The sequence below is a fragment of the Onthophagus taurus genome, chromosome 3 (assembly GCF_036711975.1).
Source record: "Onthophagus taurus isolate NC chromosome 3, IU_Otau_3.0, whole genome shotgun sequence".
Lineage (NCBI taxonomy): Eukaryota > Metazoa > Arthropoda > Insecta > Coleoptera > Scarabaeidae > Onthophagus > Onthophagus taurus.
The window spans coordinates 3,628,744-3,654,786 of NC_091968.1; the positions used below are offsets into that span (position 1 = coordinate 3,628,744).

Consider the following 26,043-nt stretch of genomic DNA (forward strand, 5'->3'; position numbering starts at 1 on the left):
ACTAATACTTAGCAAATTTTATGGTAACTAAAGGTCTGTGAAGTAAATAGTACCGTTCCATTTAACTTTTTTTCAAAAATCACAAAAATAATGCAGATAACGCCCTCTAGCTTATTTGTTTTAAACCGAACGGTCTTACTGAAAATATCTTTTTAAAGAGCATAAAATGCTTAAAATGCTCTTGCCCACTTTGCCTATAAGGATTTTCTTCCGAAACCTTTTACGCTTAACGGGACAGCATGTGAGGGGTTCTCCGTTGTCAATGGTCGAGCACCCTTTGTGGAAAGAATTTTTTAAACAATTGCGACCTACCTTTCCATTACCAAACAGAAAGCAATTTGCATTCATAGTGTGATTGTTGGAGCACTATGCGCAATGAAGGTGTTATCAATTTCGTTATTACAAAACCTGAGCCGTTCTTTGTCGAATTTTTGCTAACCAAAGCAAATAGACATACTTCGGGATACATTACACACACGAAATGGAGAAGATATTAGAAAAATATTTACCAGACCACAAATTTTTTGTAGTGATTGATGTTGACGCGGCCAATATGACAAAAGCGTTAAAAGAGCATAAAATGCTCTTCCAAACAAGACCAAAAATATTCAAATCGGTTAAATGGTCCAAGAGATATTAAATTGTAAACATTTGAAACGCATTTTCCTCTCCCTCACTTCGCAAAACAAAAGCTATGCGGTATTATCCAAGCTACTAAATGATGTTGTCAAAGTTATAGCTCATAGTCTAATTTTCTGAGATAGCGGGAATTTTATGTTTCTCTATGGCAGTTACGCCCCCTAGCGGTCGAATTACGAACTTCAAAATAATTTTACAGCTATTTCTCTTGCCCACTTTGCCTATAAGGATTTTTTCCCAACCTCTAGGCCTTACCGTTGTCGAGATACAGCCGCTCTGTACGCTTAACGGGACACACTGTATATAGCCTTGGCAAGAGTACCGTGTGGTTTGTCCTATAAAATACTTACTAATTTGGTATATCATTCCTGTTACTTTTTAGTTTCTTAATTAATTGAATTCTTTTGTATTTTTTTAAACTTTTTTTAACCGTATTTATTAACTGTATTTTAGAGGATACTATTGTGGGGATTGCCTGTATGTATCGCAAATGGTGAAATAAATAAATACCAAGAATAGAATTAGATATTTCAAAATTTTAAATTAGATATTAAAATATGACCCTGCGTGTATAAATCTCTTGTTTCTTTCTCGTGTTGTAGTTCTTGATATACTCTTTCTTGGTGCATTCGATCTTGCAACTTCTTATAACACCATCTTACGCGCATGTGATCTTCTCAATATTTCAATTAGTCAAAACATAGGATTTTGTGCGTTTATTTAAGCGTTTGAGGTAAAACATATTTGAATTTCGGCTTAGTAAGGCTTTAAACGTAGATGAGGTTGTTTTGAATAATACATATTCTATGACTTCATATGAGGCGAAATAACAATAAATAAAACAACTATTGAAATTTTGTAATCTCATATATTTTTGGACTAGTCGATCTTAACAGTACCAATCAAGCAATTCGAACAATCAAAACATATCTAAATTTACCAAGCCTTAGCATATCCGTAACTTGGGAATGTTGGGATGGTGTTGTAAGTGGTTGGATAAGTGTATCCATATCCTGGATTGGAATATCCATATCCTGGGTAAGAATATCCATAAGATGAGGTGGGATATCCATAAGATGTGGTGGGATATCCATAAGATGTGGTGGGATATCCGTAAGATGTGGTGGGATATCCATAAGATGATCCATATCCATAAGATGATCCATATCCATAAGATGATCCATATCCTGAGTATCCGGAGTAACCGTAATAAGGTGCAGCGTAAGTGGTTACTTGAGGTACTTTGACGTAAACTGGTGTTTTGACTGCAACTGGAACTGGGTGAGGTACTTCAACTGGGTACGGTTGTGGTACTGGTACTTTAACTTGTTCGGTAACCTTAATATATTCAGGTGTGTGTACTGGAACTGGGATATCTTTTACGGTGGTTACTGGGTATGGTTTTGGTACTTCATAAGGTACTTTAACAGTTTTAATAACGGGTACTGGATACGGTTTGGGAACTTCAACGGGTACTTTCACGATTTTAACTTCATGGACTGGATAAGGTTTAGGTACTTCATATGGTACTTGAACTTGTTTTGTAACGGTGTATGGAACTGGTTTTGGTACTTCATATGGTACAGCGATCTTAACTGGAACAGCAACTGGTTTGTCGACATGGACTGGTACGGGAACTGGGACATCACGGTTTACGTGAACTGGGTAAGGTTGAGGGATGGGTACTTGAACATCCTTGGTTACGGTATGAACTTGGTTGACGACATTTACAGCTGGTGCTGGGGCAGTGTAAACACCTCCGATGACGTCAGAGGTGTATCCACCAGTGTAAGATGAGGCCGAACCGGTTGCAATAACACCGGAACCGGCTACGATGGAATTAAAACCACTTTCTTCCCCAAAACCATAACCTAAGCTTCTCTTAGGCTTTTTGGGTTCTTCTTTAGCAGATACGGCAAGAACTGCCAACAATAAAACCTATAATTAATAAAGTAATTATTATTAGAAAACGATTTATTGGGAAATGATTTACGTACCAAAAACGCTTTCATCTTTGAGCTTGTTTGTTAACCAAATGATACCGATCCCACGAAAAAATCTTGTATTTATACCAGATTCTTCCGAAGGTCGTTTAGTAGTGTAAATGCTAATTTTGTCGCTCGCTTTGCATATCGTCTCACCGTAATATTTAATAAGGTTAGAATAAACATTGGAGATATAGCTGGACTGTTTATTTCATGTGGCCGACGTCGTGTCCAGGTAAAAGGAGCTTTTGTACGGGAACAAAGCGCTATCAACGGCGCCGTTTGACTCGAAACAAAACAACCCCAGAGCTATTCAAGTTTCTCGTACATACAGCGAAAATGCATTTTGTCCTCGCTATAGGGCCCCAGAAAAGATATTTTCGTTACGTAAACGCGAAACAGGGTATCTCCTGAACGTCTTAGATATAAATATGAAAAGAAAGGGTTTTTGTGTTTACTCGCTAAAAATTTTAGATATAACATAAATCGCTATCAAAAATAATATATTTTTCGTGAAGACGTAACCTTTTTATTAACCAACCTAAAGAGTCGAATAAGAATTGGAAATTATAACTTTTCTTATATTTCCTCACGAGTAACATGTGAGGTAACATCTTTCGTCTAGCACGTCACAGAGGAAAGTTTTTCTATTACAACATGCCTGAATACTCTTCTCTCGTGGAACTCGAATGGGAAATTTAAAACCGAATCCGAAAGATAGCATTCGCCTTTGTGACGTCCCATATAAAAGCAAAACGACTAAAACGATTCTGAATTTCGAAGAAACCATTTTAACAAAAATTCAAAAAATCGCTTCTCAAATTATTAATTCGATCGATATAAAAATTTACATACAGCATCCGTGAAGATGCCATTCGCCTTGATTATGTCACTAAGTGACCTGTTATACAAAATTATTTCGAAAACCAACGTTTTATTGGGATCGAATAAATTAGAATTATTTAATATTTCGTGCGTGTTTGGCGAATCCGGGAGTCCTTCAGATCGGGATTCAGTATAAAAAGGACGTTTTTCAAAAAACCCGCATCATTTGTGAGTTGTAAATCCAACTGACACAATATGAAATTTTTCTTGGTAAGTTCATCCAATTTGGTGAAATTAACGTTTTCAAATTTGTATAAATTTTAGGTTGTTTTGTTAGTAGCGGCTGTTGCCGCTAAAAAGGAAGAACCGAAACCAAAGAGATCTTTGGGTTACGGTTATGGATATTCCAGCGGATTCTCCAACCTTAATGAAGTCGCTCCTAGCGTTGTTGGCACTGGAATTTCTTCAGCAATTCCTGTATCATCCTTTTCACAATCGGTTTTGACACCAAACGTTTATTTCACACCTTACGTTGCTCAATCAATACCGTTGGCGCAACACAACACACACGGCTCTGTTCTTGGATATTCTACTCCAACTTTCCACCAAGCTTCATCTGTTGTTGCTCACTCTACTCCAGTTTTCCACCAAGCTTCTTCTGTTGTTGCTCACTCTACTCCAGTTTTCCACCAAACTCCCGTGGTTGCTCACTCTACTCCAGTTATTCATCAAGCACCGCAAACAGTGGTTGTTCCCCAAATCCAAACTGTAACTAGACAAGTTGGAGTTCCAGTTCCTCAACCCTACCATGTTACCGTTGATAGAAAAGTTCCAATTCCTTACAAAGTCGAAGTACCACGACCATACTCCGTTCCAGTTCATGTTAAGGTTCCCGTTGAGGTTCCAAAACCATACCCAGTAACTGTTGAACAGAAAGTCCCAGTTCCGGTTGAAGTACCCAAACCATACACTGTCACCATCACCAAAAAGGTTGCTGTTCCAGTTGAGGTACCAAAACCATACAACGTTGAAGTAACCAAACACGAACATGTCCCAGTTGAAGTACCAAAACCATACTCAGTTACCGTACATAGGAAGGTTCCTTATCAAGTGAAAACTCCAGTTTACGTTAAAGTACAACAACAAGTACCACACCCCGTCCCACAACCTTACGCAGTTCATGTACCAAAACCATACACGGTTAATGTTCCACAAACAGTTTATATCAATGAACCAGTTGTCCATCAACCAATCGTTCATCAACAATCCGTTGTTTCTCATCCAGTTGTTTCTCATGGATTTGACACTAACCAATTTGTTTCTAACCACTTCGATCAACAACCAATAATCTCCAACCCGATTAGTATTCCATCAACAGAACATTTAACCTCCGACGTTATCTCTGCCCCATCGACCGGAGTAATCGCAAATAGCGCAATTACCTCGTCTACTTTCGGTGTGCCATCGGCAAGTAGCTTCGAAAGTATTTCAAGTGGATTTGGTAGTTTGGGAACGAGCACTTTCGGTTCCAGCGCATCTATCTCGGGAATTTCCACCAGTTCGTCTACTGAAGAACATTTGGGTTACGACGCTAACGCTAAACCAATTGAAACTACCGTTGACACGAAAATCGATGAGCCCAATGAAATTGTTAACGAAAATAATTAAAGGGAGAAATTGGAAAATGAAAAGATTGAAAAATAAATTGATTTAAAATGAATTGATTACGTGTGATGACTATGTAATGTTTTGCTAGTCTTAAAATAAAGGTGCTTACTTTTGTTTTTAAGAGTTATTCTTTTTTATTCTAATTTACATAAATTTATTAGTATCAATAAATCTTTTGAAAAGCTTAAAGTTAATGTATAAAAAACTGGAAAAAAACTGAAATGGAATGGTCATTCATAATTTAAAAAAAAAACGATGATTTTGAAATATGATATTCAAAAATAACATTAATTGGCACTATACTTATCTAAATTAAATCTTTTTCTTCCTATAAGTAACGTCCAAAACGTGTTTTGGAGGTAGATTTCAAATTCCTGGTGTTAAAAGTGAGTTTCAAGAAAAATCCGGCAACAAATCACAACGATTTATTGCAACGATCCGGCTGTTTATTCGAATCTCGAATGGAAATGATCAAGGTATTCCTTTTACGTCCAGTTTCGGTTTTATAAATTATGTATATCCGGTTATTATTGTTTTTTTTTATTAATTTTTGAATATTTCATGCTAATATGAGAGAAACTGAGAATATTTTTTATAAGGATATGGCTTCTATAATTAATTGGAGTGATCTACACTAAAATTTCAATTTACAAAAATAATGATTACATTATGATACTCCAATAATATTCCAGTTTCCACAAATTGTGTCGTTCAATACCACTTCGACATAATGTGTTTCCAATATTATATCGATGTGGTTCCATTTGTTGCGCCTCAATCGCAAACGACCTCGGCTGAACCCTATTCTCACCCTAATCTTATTGTCATACCATCGCACGAAGGGTGACAACATAAAAACATCTTAATTTTATTACTTTTTAAACTATTCGAAAACTAAAAATTCGTTGTACGGATAGGCTATCTTCGAAACTAAAAGAGATAGAAAAAAATCGAAAAAATTGTTTTCGCCCTAACGGAAAAAACTGAAAAATTAAAAAAAAACTTGTGTGTACTACTAGGCTTAAGTCGATGTAAAATTGTTTCAAAATACGTCAAGTATAACAAAACTGAATAAAACTTTACAATGAATTAGCGATATTTACCTCCAGGTTCATCTTTATATTATTATATTGTATCATATATTATTATACATTATCGAAACTTGTTATTGACAATTCATAATTCATTAAAGAAAAGCTACTTTACCATAAAAAATGGAAATCTACTCGCCATAATAGTGATTACTTGGCTTTCTCTAACTTGCGCTCCAGGTCTAAGTGGCTTATTGCGGCTGATTATAGAAATTACTTAAACTCGATTCAGGCGGGGGTTATGGAAAATCCCAAAGGAATCTGGTCCTTTGTTAAGTCCAGGAAAGGGGATGTGTCTGGCTTGCCAGCCGCTATGTTTTCTGTTGATGGGTCAATGGTGACCTCAGGTCCTGATATCTCTTGTGCATTTGCAGAGTATTTCGCCTCGGTTTTCGTAGATGGTAGTATTGACCGCTCAATGGTCTTCGGTGGCCAGGGTGTTTCACCTTGGATCTCTGCTGACGCAGTCCTCAATGTTTTGACCCATCTTGACAAGTCCTCTGGCTCTGGTCCGGATGGTGTTCCATCTTCCTTTTTGAGGGAGTTTCCTGCCGAACTGTCGACCCCTTTTTTTTCAAAAGAAGACTTTTTCTTATTTTTTCAAAATCCTTACTCGAAGGTACTTTTCCGCGCGCGTGGAAGACAGCTTTTGTCGTTCCAATATTTAAATCAGGGAATAGACAGTTGGTATCTAATTACCGTCCAATTTCTATTATCTCGTCTATTCCCAAGGTTTTTGAAAAATTGTTTGCGATTACTTTAACCACTCTATTGCTCACTCTCTCATTACTGAACAACATGGATTCTTGTCTGGCCGATCGGTTGAGTCTAACTTAGTGTCTTATGTTAATTTTATTCATTCTACCTTAAATGAGGACTCACAGGTTGACGCAATTTATACCGATTTCTCTAAAGCCTTCGACAAGATTGACCATGGAATTCTTATACAAAAGCTGTCCTCCTTTAACATTCCTGCCGGCATTGTGCGCTGGATAATGTCATATCTTTCTGACAGAAGTCAGGCAGTTAGTTATATATATAGGCAGTTATCTTTATGTTCAGAACATTTTTTATCGTAAATATATCGGTAGTTCTCAACAATTTTAATTAATTTTCCATCGAATTCATTCATTTTGTTGGCACAGAAATAAACAACAGTTGAGGTTAGTTTAGAACGCGCTATTTACACCGGCCGATCATTGGATACAGCTGATTGAGGTTGTTTTGAGCATGTGTGACGCTGCAAATTTAGAAAAGTTAACCAACTTTATGTTTATAGCTAAATCTTACAGCTTTGTATAAACGATACATGGGGTTTCAATACATTTAACTCTTACAGCTAAATTTTTAAATTTAAATTTACAGCTAAATCGTCTGTATAAACCCGGCCTTAGTTGTTAACTTCTGTATTGTAGTACAATTATATAATATTTTTCGCTTTTTTTTTGTAATTTTTTTTAATTAGCAACTATCAATGCTGTTATTATTATTTTCATAGTTAATGTTATAATTATTGTTATTTTTTTTTTCTCGTTTTTTTGCTTGGTATGTAGTTAAGTGCTTTGTTTTTATGAGGATGCTTCACTGGGGATATCCTCCCTGTTTGTGTCCCAATAATAAATAAATAAATAATCTTTATTGTGTTACAGATACATGTTCACACTTGTCAAATTTTACATATATTATGTAGTGTCATGTTAAAGAAAAAAAATAACATAAGATTATAATAGACAACATTAAGTGCTAAAGGTGGTAATCATCTCAAGACTCATATATTCAGAGGTCGAGTAGTACGCCCTTGTAACAAGAGTTTGTTTAATATACTCTTTAAAGCCCTTCAATAGCAACTGACGGACGTGTAATGGCAATTTATTAAAAAATTTCACCGCCAACGCATTCACACTTTTTTGGCATTTTGTTAATCGTGTATATTTGGGTATCAGATCGCTATCTTTCCTAGTATCATAGTTATGCACCTGCTTATACGTGCCAAACTTATTAATATTCTTTTTAACATATGTAACACATTCGAGACTTTACTTTTTCTATTTTTTACATTCGAGAATGTAGAGAGACGGTAGAGTTAATATTTGTAAATCAATATAGTTGCTTCTAGTCGTCTCTATAATTTAAATTTCTTAATACCCGTATAGCCCTTCTCTGCATTCTAAATACGCGTTCAAAACCAGCAGCAGAGCCCCAGACTAACAATGCATAAGTCATTGAGGACTGACCCAGCGCAAAGTATGCTGTGCATAAAACTGGTGGAGATACGTTCGAACGCAATTTTCGCAACAAATAGATGCTGCGACTTAATTTACTACATAATGTCAAAATATGTTCCTCCCAGCACAGCCCAGAATCAAGATAAACGCCCAAAAACTTTACAGCAAAAGGAGACCCCAAGTTCCCTTTAAGAACCCTTTAAGTTCTAAATATCAGGAAAACTATATATACTAGATATATATGACATACTTATCATTAATTATAGGGAACTTGATGAGCAATTCAATTAGCACACAATATACAAGGTGTTCCATTTACAAATCTTAAGAAAAAGCCATTTGAAAAACATCAAAAGTAGCTAAGCTTTATAAACACACTGTATAGTATATCTAATATCTTTGAAAACTATCATCTACCTACTGGCTTTGACTATTGTCTGACGTAGTTTCAAGGCAAAATCGGAAAAAATGTCGTTTTTACATCGTTTTTAAAAAGATCCTGTAATGGGCACATTTTGGAAGAACAATTGAATATCTCAGGAAGTATGAACGCTATGACTTAGTAACATATACGGCTATACATGTAAACAAATTTAATGCTATAAAACCATGTAAAAACTTCTAACTTGCATTTATTTATATAAAGTCGTACTAGTTTCGGGTTACCCCATCATCAGCGACAAAGTCGATGAAGCTATAATAGGTGTAGACTGGAAATCAGATAAAAATAAAACATTTTGCTATCTGATGGATAAACAAAATGAAGATAAAAGATGAAACAGGAATGGCGACGTTAAAAAGTGTGGAATGTTAAAAATTAGAAAAACTTTAAGAAGATGTGTTGGTGGGATGAGATGAGGCGAGACTCATTTGGAGTGTGATGAGGCAGCAGTGTGATGGTTGTTGATGAGGCAGACAGTTTTATTTGATTATTTATCTTGCAGCATGGATAACTCTTTCAAATTTAATGCTATTCATAATATGATAAAATATACAGGATGTTCCATTTAAAAAATCTACATACTCTCCGTTACGCTTAAATGGAACAACCTGTATAAGTGAAAATAATTTTACGTGATACTAATAACTCACCTGTATAATAATAATTTATTGTCTCTAGAAAATTAAAAAATATAATATTAAAAAAAAAAGAAAAACATTATCCATAACTAATCTAAATCCCACCTCTTTCCTCAGCCTCTCCCTGTCTCCCTACGTCTCCTTGCTGAGACCACCTCCTTCCAATCACTCCCAATTCTCCAATCAATCACCTCCTCCTTCAACTCACTACACTTCACCAGCAGATGATAGAGACTTCCAGCCCTCCCTGCACAGCTTGCACATCCTCTCCTCATCTTTCATCCAAAATCTGTTGGCCCTTTCTTCATTCCCACACTTAAACCTGGTTACCAACTGGCTTCCCCTCTGTTATCAGGTACTTTGGTAGCCCCTTTACTACAACTTCATTATATTTTGGATTTTACCTGCTTTTCCTTATCGCCGTCTATTTATCTTGCATTCCCACATCCCTGTCCCTGCTTTCCAGTTCTTTCCACATCTCATTCGTGTTCTCTTCTTCCGTTGAATACCTCACCCCTTTGTAGTATTCCTCCATTTCTCGCTGCCCATAACGCTTTTACTTGCCTCAATTTGTCTGTAACACTCCCCCAAGATTTTACAATGCCCTCTGCCTTCCACCATCTTTTTATCTACCATCATTTCTTCCCTGACTAGACAGAGTGTTTCAGAATTGCACGGCACTATTTTAGGGATGTATTCTTCATCATAAAATAAAGAAAAAAGTTCATATAAACATATGTCTCAAATTAATTTATTACCGAGATATTGAAAATGAAAAATTTTAATTTGTCAATGAAGCGGTCAGCGTAAATGTTCAAAATGGTTCTCGTTTTGTTGAATGTAACATTGAGCACGATGAATCCACGCTTCATCGGCCATTGATAATTACTGCGGCTTCCACGATGCGATTTCTGAGCTCTTCTTGGGTGCCGATAGACGTAGAGTAAACCATAGATTTCATCCATTAGATTTTTTCATTTAATAGTAGATATTTAATCATCTGTCAAGCAAAAAAACAATATGCGATTGTTGTTTATGGCTTGATTAACGCAATACTTTCAGATATTTTATTTCAACTTTAAATATCTCGGTATTAAATTAATTTGGGACATATGTTTATATGAACTCTCCTGCTGAAGAATACAACGCTAAAATAGTGCCGTGCAATTCTGAAACAGCCTGTATATCGCTGTGTATCGTCTCCCTAGCCAACCTCAACACCCACCTAAAGTATCTGGTCTGCATATTCTTTAAAAGCCCTTACTCCTTCCATCCCCATATCTCCACCCCATACATCATTACGCCTTTCCCTTCCCCATCCCCAAATCCGTCTCATAGCCTTATTCACCCTCGCAGCCAACATTCTAATATGTCCTCCCTCCTTGCAAAGCTGGCATTCCTTCATGCTATAATTAGGGTTCAAAAGAGAACCGACATTCCTTCACGATATAATTGGGATTCAAAACAAAATTGACCTATCCTAACATTTCTTCACGTTATAATTGCGTTTTCTTCACGGTATAATTAGGGTTCAAAAGAAAACCGACATTCCTTCACGCTATAATTAGGGTTCAAAAGAAAGCCCACATACCTTCACGCCATAATTAGGGTTCAAAAGAAAGCCCGCATACCTTCACACTATAATTAGGGTTCAAAAGAAAACCGACATTCGTTCACGCTATAATTACGGTTCAAAAGAAAACTGATCTATCCTAACATTCCTTCATGCTATAATTGCGGTTTCTTCATGGTATAATTATGGTTCAAAAGAAAGCCGACATACCTTCACGCTATAATTGGGATTCAAAACAAAACTTACCTATCCTAACATTTATTCACGCTATAATTGCGGTTTCTTCATGCTATATTTAGGGTTCAAAAGAAAACTGCTTGTCTTAACATACCTTCACGCCATAATTGGGATTCAAAACAAAACTAACCTACCATAACTATGTGCCGTGGTTTTCCGCTAATGCAATTCATAATGTTCTGTTGCATCTTGACCAGTCGTCTAGTCCTGGCCCGGATGGTATTCCAACTTTATTCTTAAAAGAGTTTGCTACTGAGCTGTCAACGCCATTGTTTCGTATTTTTTCGAAGTCCTTACTTGAAGGTGTTTTTCCAAATATGTGGAAAACGGCTTTCATTATTCCAATATTTAAATCCGGTGTTAAACAGTTGTTAAACGAATTCTTAGTCTGTCTATTTCTCACTCTATAATCAATGAACAACATGGTTTTCTGTCTGGGCGATCGGTGGAGTCTAATCTGTTGTCTTATGTAAACTTTATTCATTCTGCTTTAAACGAGGATATTCAGATTGACGCAATCTACACCGATTACTCCAAAGCCTTCGACAAAATCGATCATACTATTCTTATACAGAAACTTTTCTTCTTTGATATTCCAGATGGTCTTGTTCACTGGATTATGTCGTATTTATCTAACCGAAGTCAAGCAGTCAGGATTGGTAGCTTTATATCTGGCTACAAACCTATCACATCCGGTGTGCCTCAGGGCAGTCATCTTGGACCCTTACTATTCGTAATGTACATAAATGATATTTCTTCGTGTTTTATATTTTCGAAGTTTTTACTCTATGCCGACGATAATAAAATATTCACAAGGATCGGGTCTAATCTGGACAGCCTTAGACTACAGGAGCATGATGTGCAATCTTACTACTATAAAAATGTAGACCGAGATTTAATACCCTCACAATCCATTGGATGACGTTGTAGACTGAATTTGCAGCAATCTGCATTACGTCACATTTTTGTTTTGTCGTTTAGTGTGATAAGACTGATAAGTGATAACCCCGTTGTATAAGCAAATTTTCTTCCTTACGTTCTTTTGGCTTAGTGTTTTATATCCTTTAGTTAAGTATTTAAATAAGTTAGGGCCACTTTTACTACCTCTTGATAAGTGTATCCGATAGATAAATTGGCGCTCTCAGCCAATGAGAGCAATATACGTTAAAAATTATGAATATTATCTTGGAAAAACTTTAAATTCATATTTTTTCCTATTTATTTGGAAAATGCGCTTGACCTCTTCAAAATAAAGTAATGGTAACCGGTATAGAAATACCCATATTTAAATTTCGCGCTTTAACCTAATTAGTTCCCTCACAATCCCCTTGGGAGCGCTTGTAGCAAAAAATAGTGGGGAGATGACCTTCTATATACATAATATATATAAATTTTTCTATATACAGGAGGATCTTGACCTCCTGCATGAGTACGGTCGCCTCAACAAACTTCACCTAAATTATGACAAATGCCAAAAAATTACATGTACTAGGAAACGTTATCCTCTTAACTTTCCTTACAACTTTAACGGTGCTGCTATCCCGTCCACGGATAAAGTAAAAGATCTTGGCATCATATTGGATTCCAAGTTGCGATTTCATCTTCATATTGAATTTATGGTGAAGAAAGCTCTACGTAATTTGGGGTTTGTTATCAGGGTCAGTAAGAATTTCACGATTTTTTTGTGTATAAAAACCCTTTATTTGGTATTTGTTAACAGTGTGCTATGTTATGGTTCCGTAATATGGAACCCCATGTATGCGGTGTATCGTGGTCGTATTGAAGCTATTCAGCGACGCTTTGTACGTTATTTGGCACATAAATTTCATCTTCCTTACTGCGATTACGATAGGCGTTGCGTGGTTTTCAACTTGTTGTCACTACAGCAGCGTCGAATTGTTGCTGACTTGATCTTCCTCTTCAAGCTTGTTAATGGCATGCTGGATACCCCCGATCTTCTGCCTGAGTTGAGTTTCAATGTACCGCAACGGCTTACACGTTTCAACGCTACATTTCGTCTTGATAGATCTAACACCAACCTTTATCAAAGCTCTCCATTAGTTCGAATTCATAATTCCTATAACCAAGGCTTGAACCATGTACCTCTCTTTGACGTTTCCTTACGCTCTTTTAGAAAATATGTACTAAGTAATGTATAGCGGATGTTTTGTTGATCGCTTTATCGTTGTATTTATTTTAGTTTATATCACAATTTTTTTTATATTAATTTTCGTTATTATGAGGATGCTTTGTTGGGGATATTCTTCCCGTATGCATCCCGAATATGAAATAAATAAATAAATAACATTTATTCACGCTATAATTGCAGTTTCTTCATGGTATAATTATGGTTCAAAAGAAAACCGACATACCTTCACGCTATAATTGGGATTTAAACCAAAACTGACCTATCCGAACATTTATTCACACTATAATTGCGGTTTCTTCATACTATAATTAGTGTTCAAAAGAAAACCAACAGAATATCCTGAACTTTCAGAATAAACTGAAACTTTATTTTGACGATATATATATAATTTAATAATTAAAATAATTTTGAACGGAATTTGAGCACGAAATTTATTAATAACTTTTATAATTTATTAATATTGATCCACGACCTTGTTAATTCAACTATGCGTCAGTTTCACATTCCTTCCTTTGAGGGACTAAAACTTCACCAGTTTCAAAAGAAAAGTTATAAATTCCAAAAATTCGGTTAATTATTCCAACCTTGAATGGAAATGAGCTTTTTTTTCGAACAGCCACTTTCGCTTTATAAATTGTACCCAAACGTTGTCACTAAGTTTTTTTTTATGAATAATCTTCATCTTAAAAAGTGGTTAAAATCGTTTTCGAAACAGGTGTCTGGTTGTTCGTGTTTCTTTTTATCTCCTTTTTTTACTTTTACTTTCTTGAGACGGCGAAAAATCCTAAATCTTCATCGCGTTCAATTACCTTTTACCGTCACCGTTTTTTTTTTCTTTCATTCGTTGTTCCTCTTTTGGTTAATTATTTCGATACTTTTCTGCTTTCGTTTCGACTTTCGGTCTGCATTGCGGGCCGTTTATTATACCTCGAGTTTCCTGGTACGAACTTCCAAATGAAAAATTATTGGCTATTTGTATTGTTGCCCAATTCAAAACAATATCCCTCTTGGTATAATTGTAACAAACCCACACAAAACCCCCATCAAATACAGCACCCCCGGAATGTCCAGGAATAAACTGCTACTGTATTGATTGTTTGTAAATGGCGTTGTTGTTCTATCGAAGCAATAAAATCTCCATATGAATGTGCTTCGATAGGGCAAAACCATTTTGCTTCTGTCTGTTTAAGGCAATTAGTAATTAGCATTAAAGGTACCCGAGTGTAAATGATTGTTTTTGGGGTCAAAGAACAATTATTGTTGATTATGCAAACATCTGTTCTTTTACAATATTAATTTTAATTCCTTTTCTTTCTTTTTTAGGTGAGTCGACTTATTTAATTAACTCCTCACGTTTCATGTTGCATGGTAAGATAAAAAAAACCTCTTATATAATGATTAAAACTTTATTGTTGGACGTTTTCCTTAAATTACGATTAATAACCCGCTATCGGACGTTTGAATTCCCATGTCGCGGCGATAAATTACATTTAAATTGTTGGGTTACGTCTTAAAATCGAGAAAGATTGACCTACATCTCAAATTCCCAATATTGAACGGTTTGTATTTCGCGCCATTTGCGCCATCTCTTAGTGAAAGGTTAAAGTTTAATTTAATACATTACAAAATGCATTTTACATAATTATTTTAATCTAATTCAACTCTTAATCTACATAATTTTACGTAAATTAAAATAATAAATCAAATCAATAAATGATTTAGAATAAATTAAAATAATTTTAAATTGAAATTTGCGCCATCTCTTAACAACCATACAAAGTTGGTACTAAAATGTTGAAATTACCTTTTTAATTTTAAATTAATATTAAATTTTAGATATATAATAATGTAGTTAAATTATTATAACTTAATTAAATCAATAATGAATTTGTTATAACAAATTATTCCTTAAAACATCGTTTTTAGAAATTGAAATTCCTGTTTTATCGACATTCTAACCTAAAAACAATTTTAACCTGTCATTTTATACGCGATTGTTGTTTGAGGTTAATATCAAGATAAGTTTGGAAAATTTCTCAATTTAACCAACAATAATAACGTTAATGTCGCTTGCTCTTTATCTACAAATAATAAATAATAGTAATAACGAATAATAAATAACAAAAAATCAAATCAATAAATAATTTAGAATAAGTTAAAATCATTTTAAATTGAAATTTACGCCATCTCTTAACAAACATACAAAGTTGGTACTAATATGTTGAAATTACCTTTTTAATTTTTAATTAATATACAGTTTAATTATTATAACTTAATTAAATCAATAATGAATTTGTTATAACAAATTATTCCTTAAAAATCGTTTTTAGAAATTGAAATTCCTGTTTTATCGACATTCTAACCTAAAAACAATTTTATTCTGTCATTTTATATGCGATTGTTGTTTGAGGTTAGTATCGATAAGTTTTGGCAAATTTCTCAATTTAATCATCAAAAATGACGTTAATGTCGCTTGCTTATATCGACTAATAATAAATAGTAATAATAACAAATAATAAATAACAATAAATCAAATCAATTAATAATTTAAAATAAATTAAAATCAATTTTAAATAGAAATGTGCGCCATCTCTTAACAACCGTACAAAGTTAGTACTAAAATGTTAAAATTACCTTTTCAATTTATAATTAACATTAAATTTTCGTTATAATAATGTACTTAAATTATTATAACTTAATTAAATCAATAATGAATTTATTATAACAAATTATTCCTTAAAACATCGTTTTTAGAAATTGAAATTCCTGTTTTATCGACATTCTAACCTAAAAATCAATTTTATCCTGTCATTTTATACGCGATTGTTGTTTGAGGTTAATATCAAGATAAGTTTGGCAAATTTCTCAATTTAATCAAGAATAATGACGTTAATGTCGCTTGCTCATTATCTACAAATAATCGATAGAAGCTGGAAAACTCAAGATGGTTATAAAATAGCAAATTTTATCTCGTTAAGACACGATCATGTGGCAAGTGTTAACCTGCACATTGAGAACCCGGAGAATATGGTTGAAAAATTCGTTGCGTCTCCTATGGATGAGTTAGTAATGTATCATTTGAAATGTTTGCATGCGTTATCACAAAAGAATCCTCTTGATGCGTATCAATATCAAAGTACGATGACTCAGATTTTAACAAAAATTATTCAAGCTCAAAAAGAAGAGAACTGGTTTTTGCCTGTTATGTATGCCGTTTGTTTGGATTTGAGGTTATTAGCGCAAAAGGCTGAAAAAGAAAGAGAAGGAACAACAGATAAACCTGGAGAAATTTTAGAGAAAGCTGCTGAATGTCTTATGGGGTGTTTTCGAGTTTGTGCAGCCGATAATAGATCATCAGAAGAAGATACGAAACGATTGGGGATGTTGAATCTAGTAAATCAACTCTTTAAGGTTTATTTTCGTATTAATAAGTTACATTTGTGTAAACCTTTAATAAGAGCTATTGAATCATCACCGTTTAAAGAAAATTTCTCATTAAGTCAACAAGTTACTTATAAATATTACGTTGGTCGTCAAGCCATGTTTGATGGAGATTATAAATCAGCTAATGAATACCTAACTTATGCATTTGAGAATTGCCACAAATCAAGTACAAGAAATAAGCGATTAATTTTAATTTATTTAGTCCCTGTTAAAATGTTATTGGGATTTATTCCAAACCGAGAAGTTCTCGCAAAATATGATGTAATCCAATTCTGGGAATTAGTTGAAGCTGTCACACAAGGAAATTTAAAAATGTTTGATGAACTGATGGAAACACACGAAACATTCTTTATTAAATGTGGAATTTATCTGATTGTCGATAAATTGAAGATTATTGCATATAGGAATTTATTTCGGAAGGTTTATATGATTTTGCAAACTCATCAAATCCCAGTGGACGCTTTACAAGAAGCTTTAACTTATTTAGGACAATCAGATGTTGATTTAAATGAAACTCAATGTATTGTAGCTAATTTAATATACGAAGGAAAAATTAAGGGGTACATTTCGCATCAGCATCGCAAAGTTGTTGTTAGTAAACAAAATCCGTTTCCTATGTTATCTAGTATGTCTTAAAATATAGTTGTTGTTTTGTGATTATATAATTTTTTTATTTAAATTCCTTTAAAATATGGATCTCACAACTTTTGTTTGTAGCTATTAAATATGTTCATAAAAGTTTCTTAAATATGGTTCATATTCTTATACAGGCAATTTCATATAACTCGCAATATATGAATGCAGTAACCATAGTTGCAAAAGTTCTATGAACTTGCACTGTCCCACATAAATGCGATAAATTGCAACATAGCTTAAAAGCACAGTTGTTAATTAATTATCCTACCGGACGTCATCATCGAAAGTATGCAACCAATATCACAGTATTGGTATTGCAACGTGACGAAAGTTCCTAAAAACGATGGCGACAATTCATTAATTTTAAAAGCTGTTTAAAATATATTTATATAGATATAACTTTCTGTCCTTTTATTTAAAATAATTTTTAGTGGCATCTATGGCTAGATTGAAATTAATGTTGAAAGTAGTGGTTATTTTGATTTGTTTATTGACTTACCGCTTAAAGTAACCGTTAGAAACAACGATAGTTCTAAAAAGAACTGTTTAGAAAAATATAAAGGCAGCAAAAAAACGGTTAAAGAACAAAGAAAATACGGAAATTCACAAAGCGGACAATCAGAACAATAACGCTGGTCAATATCTGGTTAGTAATTGAAAATTATCCAAGCTACCACTACATATTGAGATATGCATCTAATATTACACAGGTCACGTGGGTTACAATAACTAATTAACACAGTGTACAGGGTGGTTCAAATTCGATGTCCGAATAGGCTATCTCGGAAACTATAACAGTTAGAAAAAAAGTGGCTTACATGTCATGATCTCGTTTTTCGAGAAATTGCTAATGCCAAAAACCTCAAAGCGCTATCGTCTTTTGTTTTTCCCCTAGAGGCCAAAATTGAAAATATCGTAAAACCAGCAAGTGCAATTATCTTGGTTATTATTATAAGTGGAGTATTATAACTAAGACATTATATGGACACTGTTTTACAAAGAATTTGATGACGTAGCAAAAAAAAATTTCGATTTTAGATTTTGAGATATGATGACAATTTTCGTTTTTTTAAAGCAACCACTGATTATTCGCTTATTTAATTCGTTATTTTTTTCTGATTACAAAAATATGGGGTTAGATAGGTCTATTGTTTTAGAATAGAGCTAAAAATAAATTTTTTTGTAGTGTCGTGTACCGGTACAATGCGCTTTACGAACCTTGGTGTCGTCAAAGAAGTTAAATTTACAGTTTCCTGTAAATTACGGTACTATAACTAAAAATTACACTACTAAAAATTTATATAAAATTTACTTTATTTTCTAATATGTAACATTCTATCATGTTAAACTTTCGCCGCACGTCTCTAAAGACAGCTAAACCCGAATGATTCTAGTTCTTGGTGTAGCGCTGCATAACAATTAAAAATAGAACTAACACTAGACGACACTTAGCCGTGCGTCATTGAACCCGATTGTTTCTAGTTCTAAGTCTAGTGTTAGTTCTAGTTTTACACTAGCATTGTTACTATGTAGAACTAACACTATACCTAAAACTAGACTCATTTGGGTTTAGCCACACATCTCCCGAATGATTCTAGTTCTTGGTCTAGCGCTGTATAACAATTAAAACTAGAACGAACACTAGACCTAAATCTAGAAAGTTTTGGGTTTAGGAGTGCATCCTCAAATGCACGGCTAAACCCGAATGTTTCTAGTTCTAGGTCTAGTGTTACTTCTAGTTTTACACTAGCACTGTTACTATGTAGAAATAACCTTATACGTCTCTAAAGACGGCTAAACCCGAATGATTCTAGTTCTAGGTCTAGTGTTAGTTCTAGTTTTACACTAGCATTGTTGCTATATAGAACTAACACTATACCTAGAACTCGAATCATTAGGGTTTAGCCGCATGTCTCTAAAGACGGCTAAACCCGAATGATTCTAGTTCTCTATTTAGTTAAGTGTTAGTTCTAGTTTTACACTATCACTAGAACTAACACAAGACCTAGAACTAGAATCATTGCAGTTTAATCGTAATGAGAGACGCTTTACTTAGCTTTTAACTTTTTTAGGACAATCCGATGTTGATTTAAGTGAAACTCAATGTATCGTGGCTAATTTAATATACGAAGGAAAAATTAAGGGGTACATTTCGGAATAACATCGGAAAGTTGTTGTTAGTAAACAAAATGCTTTTCCTATGTTATCTAGGATGTTATAAAATATAGTTTTTGTTTCGTGATTAATAGTTTTATTCTTTTTAAAAGATAATCCTAATTTTTAATTTAAATTCCTTTAAAATATGGATCTCACAACTTTTGTGTGTAACAATTAATATGTTCATAAAAGTTTCTTAAATATGGTTAATATCATTCTAATATATGGTTTTTAATAACATTTGTCTGGTTTGAGATTTGAGAAAGATTTTCTTAGTTTTTTTTGCTAAATGTTAAGTGTATTAAAATACATTGTAAGAGGAAAACATATAGAGGAAAATTAACGGTGAAAAATTTTGGATTAATGGTACATTTAATTGGACTGAAGACTGAAACATCAATTTCTAACTTAATATTTGTTGTACATGTTACTGGAAAAGTCCGAATAACGGCAAATCTTAAGTTTACCTAGTAAATTTTAAGATTTACCAACATGAGTTGGTAAATGTGAGGATGTGAGGACTTCTTCAGAAACAATTAACTAACGTTTATAATCTAGCAAGGACAAATAGGATTTATGAATTGTTAATCATTTTCCTACCCGCTTCGATACATTGTCTTTAGTTCTTAATTCTTAGAATACTATTTAAGACTGATTATTGGGTCAGTTTTAGCTCTGTCAATGTTTTACATTTTGGCCAACTTATTGATATTTATTTGCTGACGTTGCTTTCATTTTTTCAGCTTGGTTTTCCAAAATGAATTTTGAATTTTTTCTTATTGCCAGGATAGATTATTTCTTTTTCAATATTGGCTCTTCAGTTATAAAAACTTCTTGAGATTGAGTTGCATTTTCTATTGAATTTAATAATCATTTCGTCTAGTTGTCTTTTACTCTTCACAGTGTTTCTGTTTATGTCCTTTTTAGGTTATCTTCCTTATTTTGTTTAATGGCATTTTCGACGTTAATATTTTGTTCTATATTTTTTTGCGCATGCAATACATTTTCTAAATCTTCTTTCTCAGATGTTACTGTTTCAAGCATGTCTTTAGGTACTGCTGACCTTGTAATGTCCATGAACATTTTATTCTCTCGTGATATGCTCTATTTTTCATTGCCTAGATGAATTTCAAACCCTCTGACTACTTTGTTAACTGCTTTGTTTCCATCCACGTGCTCAATACATTTTCGATGTCTTGATTGTCCCGCTCTACTGATCCTTGATTCTGACTGTGTCTGGGCTTTCCATGTACTATTTTAACGTTCGGGTCACATAGAGCATAAACTTTCAATAACTTGGTTACAAAATTTTTGACCACTATCGGAATGAAGGATGTTCGAAGCTCCAAAAGTGGTGGAAATATTCAAAAGATGGTTTGCAACTTCTGCTACGCGTTTAGATTAAAGTGCACGAAGAATCACAAATTTAATGAGATAATCTTGGTAAACTAAAATGCATTTATAATTTCCATCAGGGTTAGTTTGTAGATCTATTAGATCTATTTGACAACGTGAGTTCACTCCACTATGATAAGTATAAGCTTGAAACATAATATTCGCATTTGTATTGGCGTTTATTTGGATTAAACGTTGAATTTTGTGTACCATGTGATAAGTGAGGATTTAAATTGTGAGCGTTCCTCGAGTCTGGTCTTGATTTGTGTTGGCTTTCTACGTTGAACTGTGACACCAGACTCGAGTGACCTCTTGGGATTCTACAGCTTATATTTTATAAGCGTTTGTCCTTGTACTCAGGTATGTTATTATTAATTTTGTATTTCTGTAAAAATGTTAATTTTTTGGGTTTTATTCAGAGTGTGGTGTAATAAACATGTTTTTTTTTTAATTTTGGCATTAAATTCGTCCACCATTATCTCGAAAACCACATCTCACGGAATTTTCCACAACAAGCTTGGTATATACTCCACACAAGGTTGGTATAGCTTCAAATATGTGATAATAGCTTCAACTGTTACATTTTTATACTTGCGGTTACATTCCTTAAGAATTGTTGTGTTTCCATCGGGTCCAACAGCAACGTGCGATTCTTCGAGAATGTTAAATAAGTCGTCGTAACAAACGTAGTACTTGATTTCTTTATACCCTTCCTTCACCGGCGCAATATATGGATTCCGGAAGGGTAAATCGACAATCGCGGCGGTTGGAGCACTGGCCGGTCACATCCAACGGTGTTTTGAGAATAAATTATTTGCGGAAACCTCTTTTTATGATTTAGCCAAGGCTGTCGACCGCGTATCCCATGGTCTGCTTTTGTGGAGGCTTCGCAATTACAACATTACAGATGGAGGTATAGATTTGTTGGGCTCTTATTTGAGAAATTCTTTTCAATATGTTTAACAACGCACAAATATCTGAAAAGCTGCTTGTTGAGTGTGGAGTTCCTTAGGGATCGGCACTCGGACCTTTACTATTATAGGAATTCACAGAATACGAACATTATATTGTATGCTGATGACACGACTACCATCGATGTACACAAACTACCCGATGATCTTAAAAGACAATCCGAGAGGTCACGTACACTTCTTTTTGACTAGTTTATAGCGAATTCTCTTAGTGTTAATCAGTCGAAGACGCAGACTATACACTTTTCTTTTAATCGAGAACAGTTGAAGGGGTCGGGAGAAAAAAGTGCCAAGCATCATGTTTGTTGTTTTGAGATAAAGCAAGTTGAAAGTTTGGCTAAATCCATAAATAACATTTTAGTGCAGACAACAAACCAAAGTTTTTTAATACAAAGGTCATGTATCTATATACCGTTAAAAGTGAAGATGTAGGTAAAAAAACGCTATTATAAGATAAAAATGGTTGTATAGAAAAATATGCACTGAATAATGTTGCTTGGCATTTTTTCCCCAAAAATCGACAAAAAATACTCTTAACCAAAAAGGTACTTTCCAAATAGGCCTATATTACCACAACATCGTCCTTTTGGTCGTCTACTTCAGCAGAAGACTGTAGGCCATTGTAATATCCATGGTAGATGGGAGGAATGTATTGCATCAAGGATTTGACATCATCTAATTTTTTCTTATTGATTTTGTTGGGCGCATTTCTTTTTAAATGTAGTGCTGGAATAGAACTCCTTCCACGTTTCTTTAGGTTCAACACTAAAAACTCTTCGTTCATCAAGCGTTTGAGTTTCATTTGAAAAGGTTCTTCGCTGTCAAATTTAAAGCAAATAGCTTTGGAAAATCGTGGAGGAGTAACACCATCTGTACAAAACTTGCTTTTTGTGTTAAAGTAGGTCTCTTGCACCCTAGACAAATCGAGGAAATCCTCGCTCATCATGCATGTTACGATGAACTTGTGTTTTGTTCCACACTTTGCTGCTATCTCTCTCCATTGCCCAGGACTGTACACATTTTGGCAGTGCTTGGTATGATACTTTTCTATTTTTGAAAAGTCACGGTCTGATAGAAGATAAGTATGCCCAGTTATCAGGAAGTAATGTTCTATTGTTTCAAAACGTTTACTAGCTACAAGGTGTGACCAAAGCGACATTATGTTCCAATTTTTATTTTGTCCTCCGCAGTTGTCGGTAAATATTACCAACTAACTTGCGTGGACATTTGCTACTAATAAGTACTTTACAATACAGCTTCCTATTTCATCACTACCCCTTTTTCCAACTGATTCATCCCACATGAACATAAAACCTTGTCCAGAAGTGCAGTTATGGATACCTACGTTATAGGTTCACAGTTTCCTGCATTAAAATGCAGGTCCACATCACAGTTTTGGTGGCACCTCACCGGGTGTCTCTTTACTTTCAGCAGTGTAATTTTGCAATTTTTCTCTGGCACTGTCAGCCTTACGTAAATGGAGTTCTTTTTGTATTTTTGCATTTTGTTTTTGTTCGTCACTAGCATTAGCATCATCAATGATAATTTGCAAGCTGTCACATTTACTGCATGTGTCTGATTTTGGAAGTTTGAAGCCGATGTACTTATCCTCACTAACTGTGCGGAGTTCGTTTTCTTCACAAAAGTTTAGGTAATAGTCATTGTATAAACTTCTAATGGTCATATCAGAAGCCAGATAGACTTTATTTGGGTTTTGTTTTCTACTATAGTGCGATTGATATTTGGGTATCGCTTTGATGTGCTTATGCACACCATTTTCTGCTTCAGCAGAAATCTTGTTCGGCCTTGTATCATGGGTGCCCCTTTTGTCACAAGATGGATACTTCTGAAACTATTTTTCTAATAATGTTGTTGATTCTACTTCTTGAATTTTGTAGACCGCGAATGCTCATAAAAGATTTTTTGCAAACTCTGAGAGATGAACCATTTTTTAGTTTAATCTTAAAAATGAAAGTGTTTTGTTTGTAAGAACCCTCTGGATTTTGGCAGTAACGACGTTTGGTTGGTATTTTTTCTATGCATCCAAAAAGATACGCGTTTTGCATAATTATTGAAATTCCGCATATCCCAAAATGCATTAAAGATAGTAGATTTTTGATCCTCAGTGACTTTCTCATGACATTTTAGGGGGCATTTGCACATCTCACCTAAAGTTCTGCCTGGTACATTCTTTCCTAATTTTGTCTGGTACGATTTTGGTATTTCAACTTTTTTCATGTGTGACTTACGTTTCCTTTTCCTTGGGCTTTTTACCGGAGTCAGAAGTGGACACAGTGCCAACCATCAAAAATTACTTTTTGATTTATTTCTATTAGAAACACTTTTCCAACATGGTTACACTTTATTTTGATGTAAAATAACTGTTCATTAATTTGTTTATGCTTAAAAGTACCATAATACTTATATGCATGCACTTATAACACATGATGCTAACCTACGTTACGCAAAGTTATATGTTAGGATTTAAATAATGCTAAGCAACACTCACCTCAAAACGTGAAACATCATTTTCCTCATCATTTGCTAAATAATTAGGATCGCTGTCACTGTCATCAAATTCTTCATACAAGTCTTCTAGGTTTTCATAATAATCTTTAAGATTTCTAACACATTTCCTCTTTCCCTCTATTTCTCATGAGGAGCTTGACACTGTCTTCCCCAAAACTTTGCAAACAACCAGTTGAGGTAATAAAATGCAATGCAAATACAGAGCAATCTAACGGCAATCATTGAAATCTAAACGGTGCTGCTTGTAGTTTGTTGAAGTTACTCATAGACAGCACTGCTAAATTCGGTTAGGCCAAAATGATGCTTGGCACTTTTTTCTCCCGACCCCTTCAGTTCAACCATATCGTGACTTCCATAAAGTATCTGGGAATTATAATAGATTCTAAGTGAACATGGGAGGGTCACATAGTGGACTTAGTAAAAAATTGAACAGAAACATATATGCTCTGCGAAATTTGGTAGGCATGGTACCACCTGAGATGTGAATTATGGTGTATTACGGCAACTTTTATTGTTACACGTTTAATGGTGTGTTGAGGACATTCTATGCATGCACACCATATATTCCGCGCTCAGAGAAAACACTCACATATATCCAATTAATATCACTTTCGATTCATAAATTACTTTCGGACATTAGAAACAAACAGCAATCAAAACAAATGCGCACTTTCAAACGTGTGAAACGGTCGATTGAGACGAGTTGGGACGGTGAAGGGAGGTGGTATGGGTAGCGGGGGCTGCAGACTGCCTACGAGTACGAAGACATGTATTGAACACGTCGATACGTGTCTAATTTTCGACATTTACCGTGTCTCTGCGGTAAAACCTAAGATTTACCGATGGTAAAAGTTCGAAATGCACGATGATCACAGAACATTTCGGACTTGTACCATTCAGAGTTGCTAAATGTTCGGGCTTTTACAGTAACATATACATCAAAGATAAACGGAAAACACATCTGTTGCATACTTTCCATCTTTTTCATTATTCTTTAACTTTTACTTCAATCGATTTTGTATCACACGTTTCATTTAATGTAGGATTTTAAAGCTCAAACACAGATGGCGCCGTTCGTCTTTTACGTGACCGGATTGGTTTTATCATTTCTCTGATACAAACCGATTGAATCGAATCTTTTTATACACGTTTTTTTAACCTCTTTGTTTGTTATCCGAACGGTGATGAATCAAAGCAATTGGAAACTGTCCAGAAACCCGATTGATTTATATCATTGAGGTTTCCCAATAAATGGCTTGATATTTGTTGGAAAAATTGGTTTTGGGTATTTCCAAAAAAAGAAAAACCTTTTGATTCCACGTTTACACGTGAAAGAGGAGATGATTATTGGAAGTAAATAGAATTTAATTAGATTGGAAAGTAACGGTTATCAATGGGAGGCAATTTCCGGTTTTAAATAGATCCTAAATAACCCCAGT

The 26,043-nt window shown here is 34.4% G+C and overlaps 4 protein-coding genes across 5 annotated transcripts in view; 3 read left to right on the top strand and 1 right to left on the bottom strand.

The window, feature by feature from the left end:
• The window catches only part of LOC111418340 (discs large 1), a 439,942-nt gene that overhangs the window by 61,226 nt on the left and 352,673 nt on the right, over positions 1-26,043 (top strand). The window lies entirely within an intron of this gene.
• LOC111415488 (deleted in azoospermia protein 2-like) lies at positions 1,488-2,706 on the bottom strand. Its single transcript, XM_023047190.2, has 2 exons — positions 2,637-2,706; positions 1,488-2,577 (listed from the first exon to the last, which is right to left on the bottom strand). The coding sequence occupies exons 1-2, from the start codon at positions 2,649-2,651 to the stop codon at positions 1,576-1,578; spliced, it is 1,017 nt and encodes a 338-aa protein (XP_022902958.2). The 5' UTR covers positions 2,652-2,706; the 3' UTR covers positions 1,488-1,575.
• Positions 3,627-5,238, top strand: LOC111415490 (uncharacterized). Its single transcript, XM_071194899.1, has 2 exons — positions 3,627-3,719; positions 3,774-5,238. Exons 1-2 carry the CDS (start codon positions 3,705-3,707, stop codon positions 5,115-5,117), a joined length of 1,359 nt encoding a protein of 452 aa, XP_071051000.1. The 5' UTR covers positions 3,627-3,704; the 3' UTR covers positions 5,118-5,238.
• On the top strand, positions 16,271-17,573 carry LOC111415487 (PCI domain-containing protein 2). Its single transcript, XM_023047189.2, has one exon. The coding sequence runs from the start codon at positions 16,356-16,358 to the stop codon at positions 17,550-17,552; it is 1,197 nt and encodes a 398-aa protein (XP_022902957.1). The 5' UTR covers positions 16,271-16,355; the 3' UTR covers positions 17,553-17,573.

What these genes read in the sequence shown, in the direction of transcription:
- LOC111415487 (XM_023047189.2), top strand. Translation starts at nt 16,356, where the DNA reads ATGACGTTAATGTCGCTTGCTCATTATCTACAAATAATCGATAGAAGC.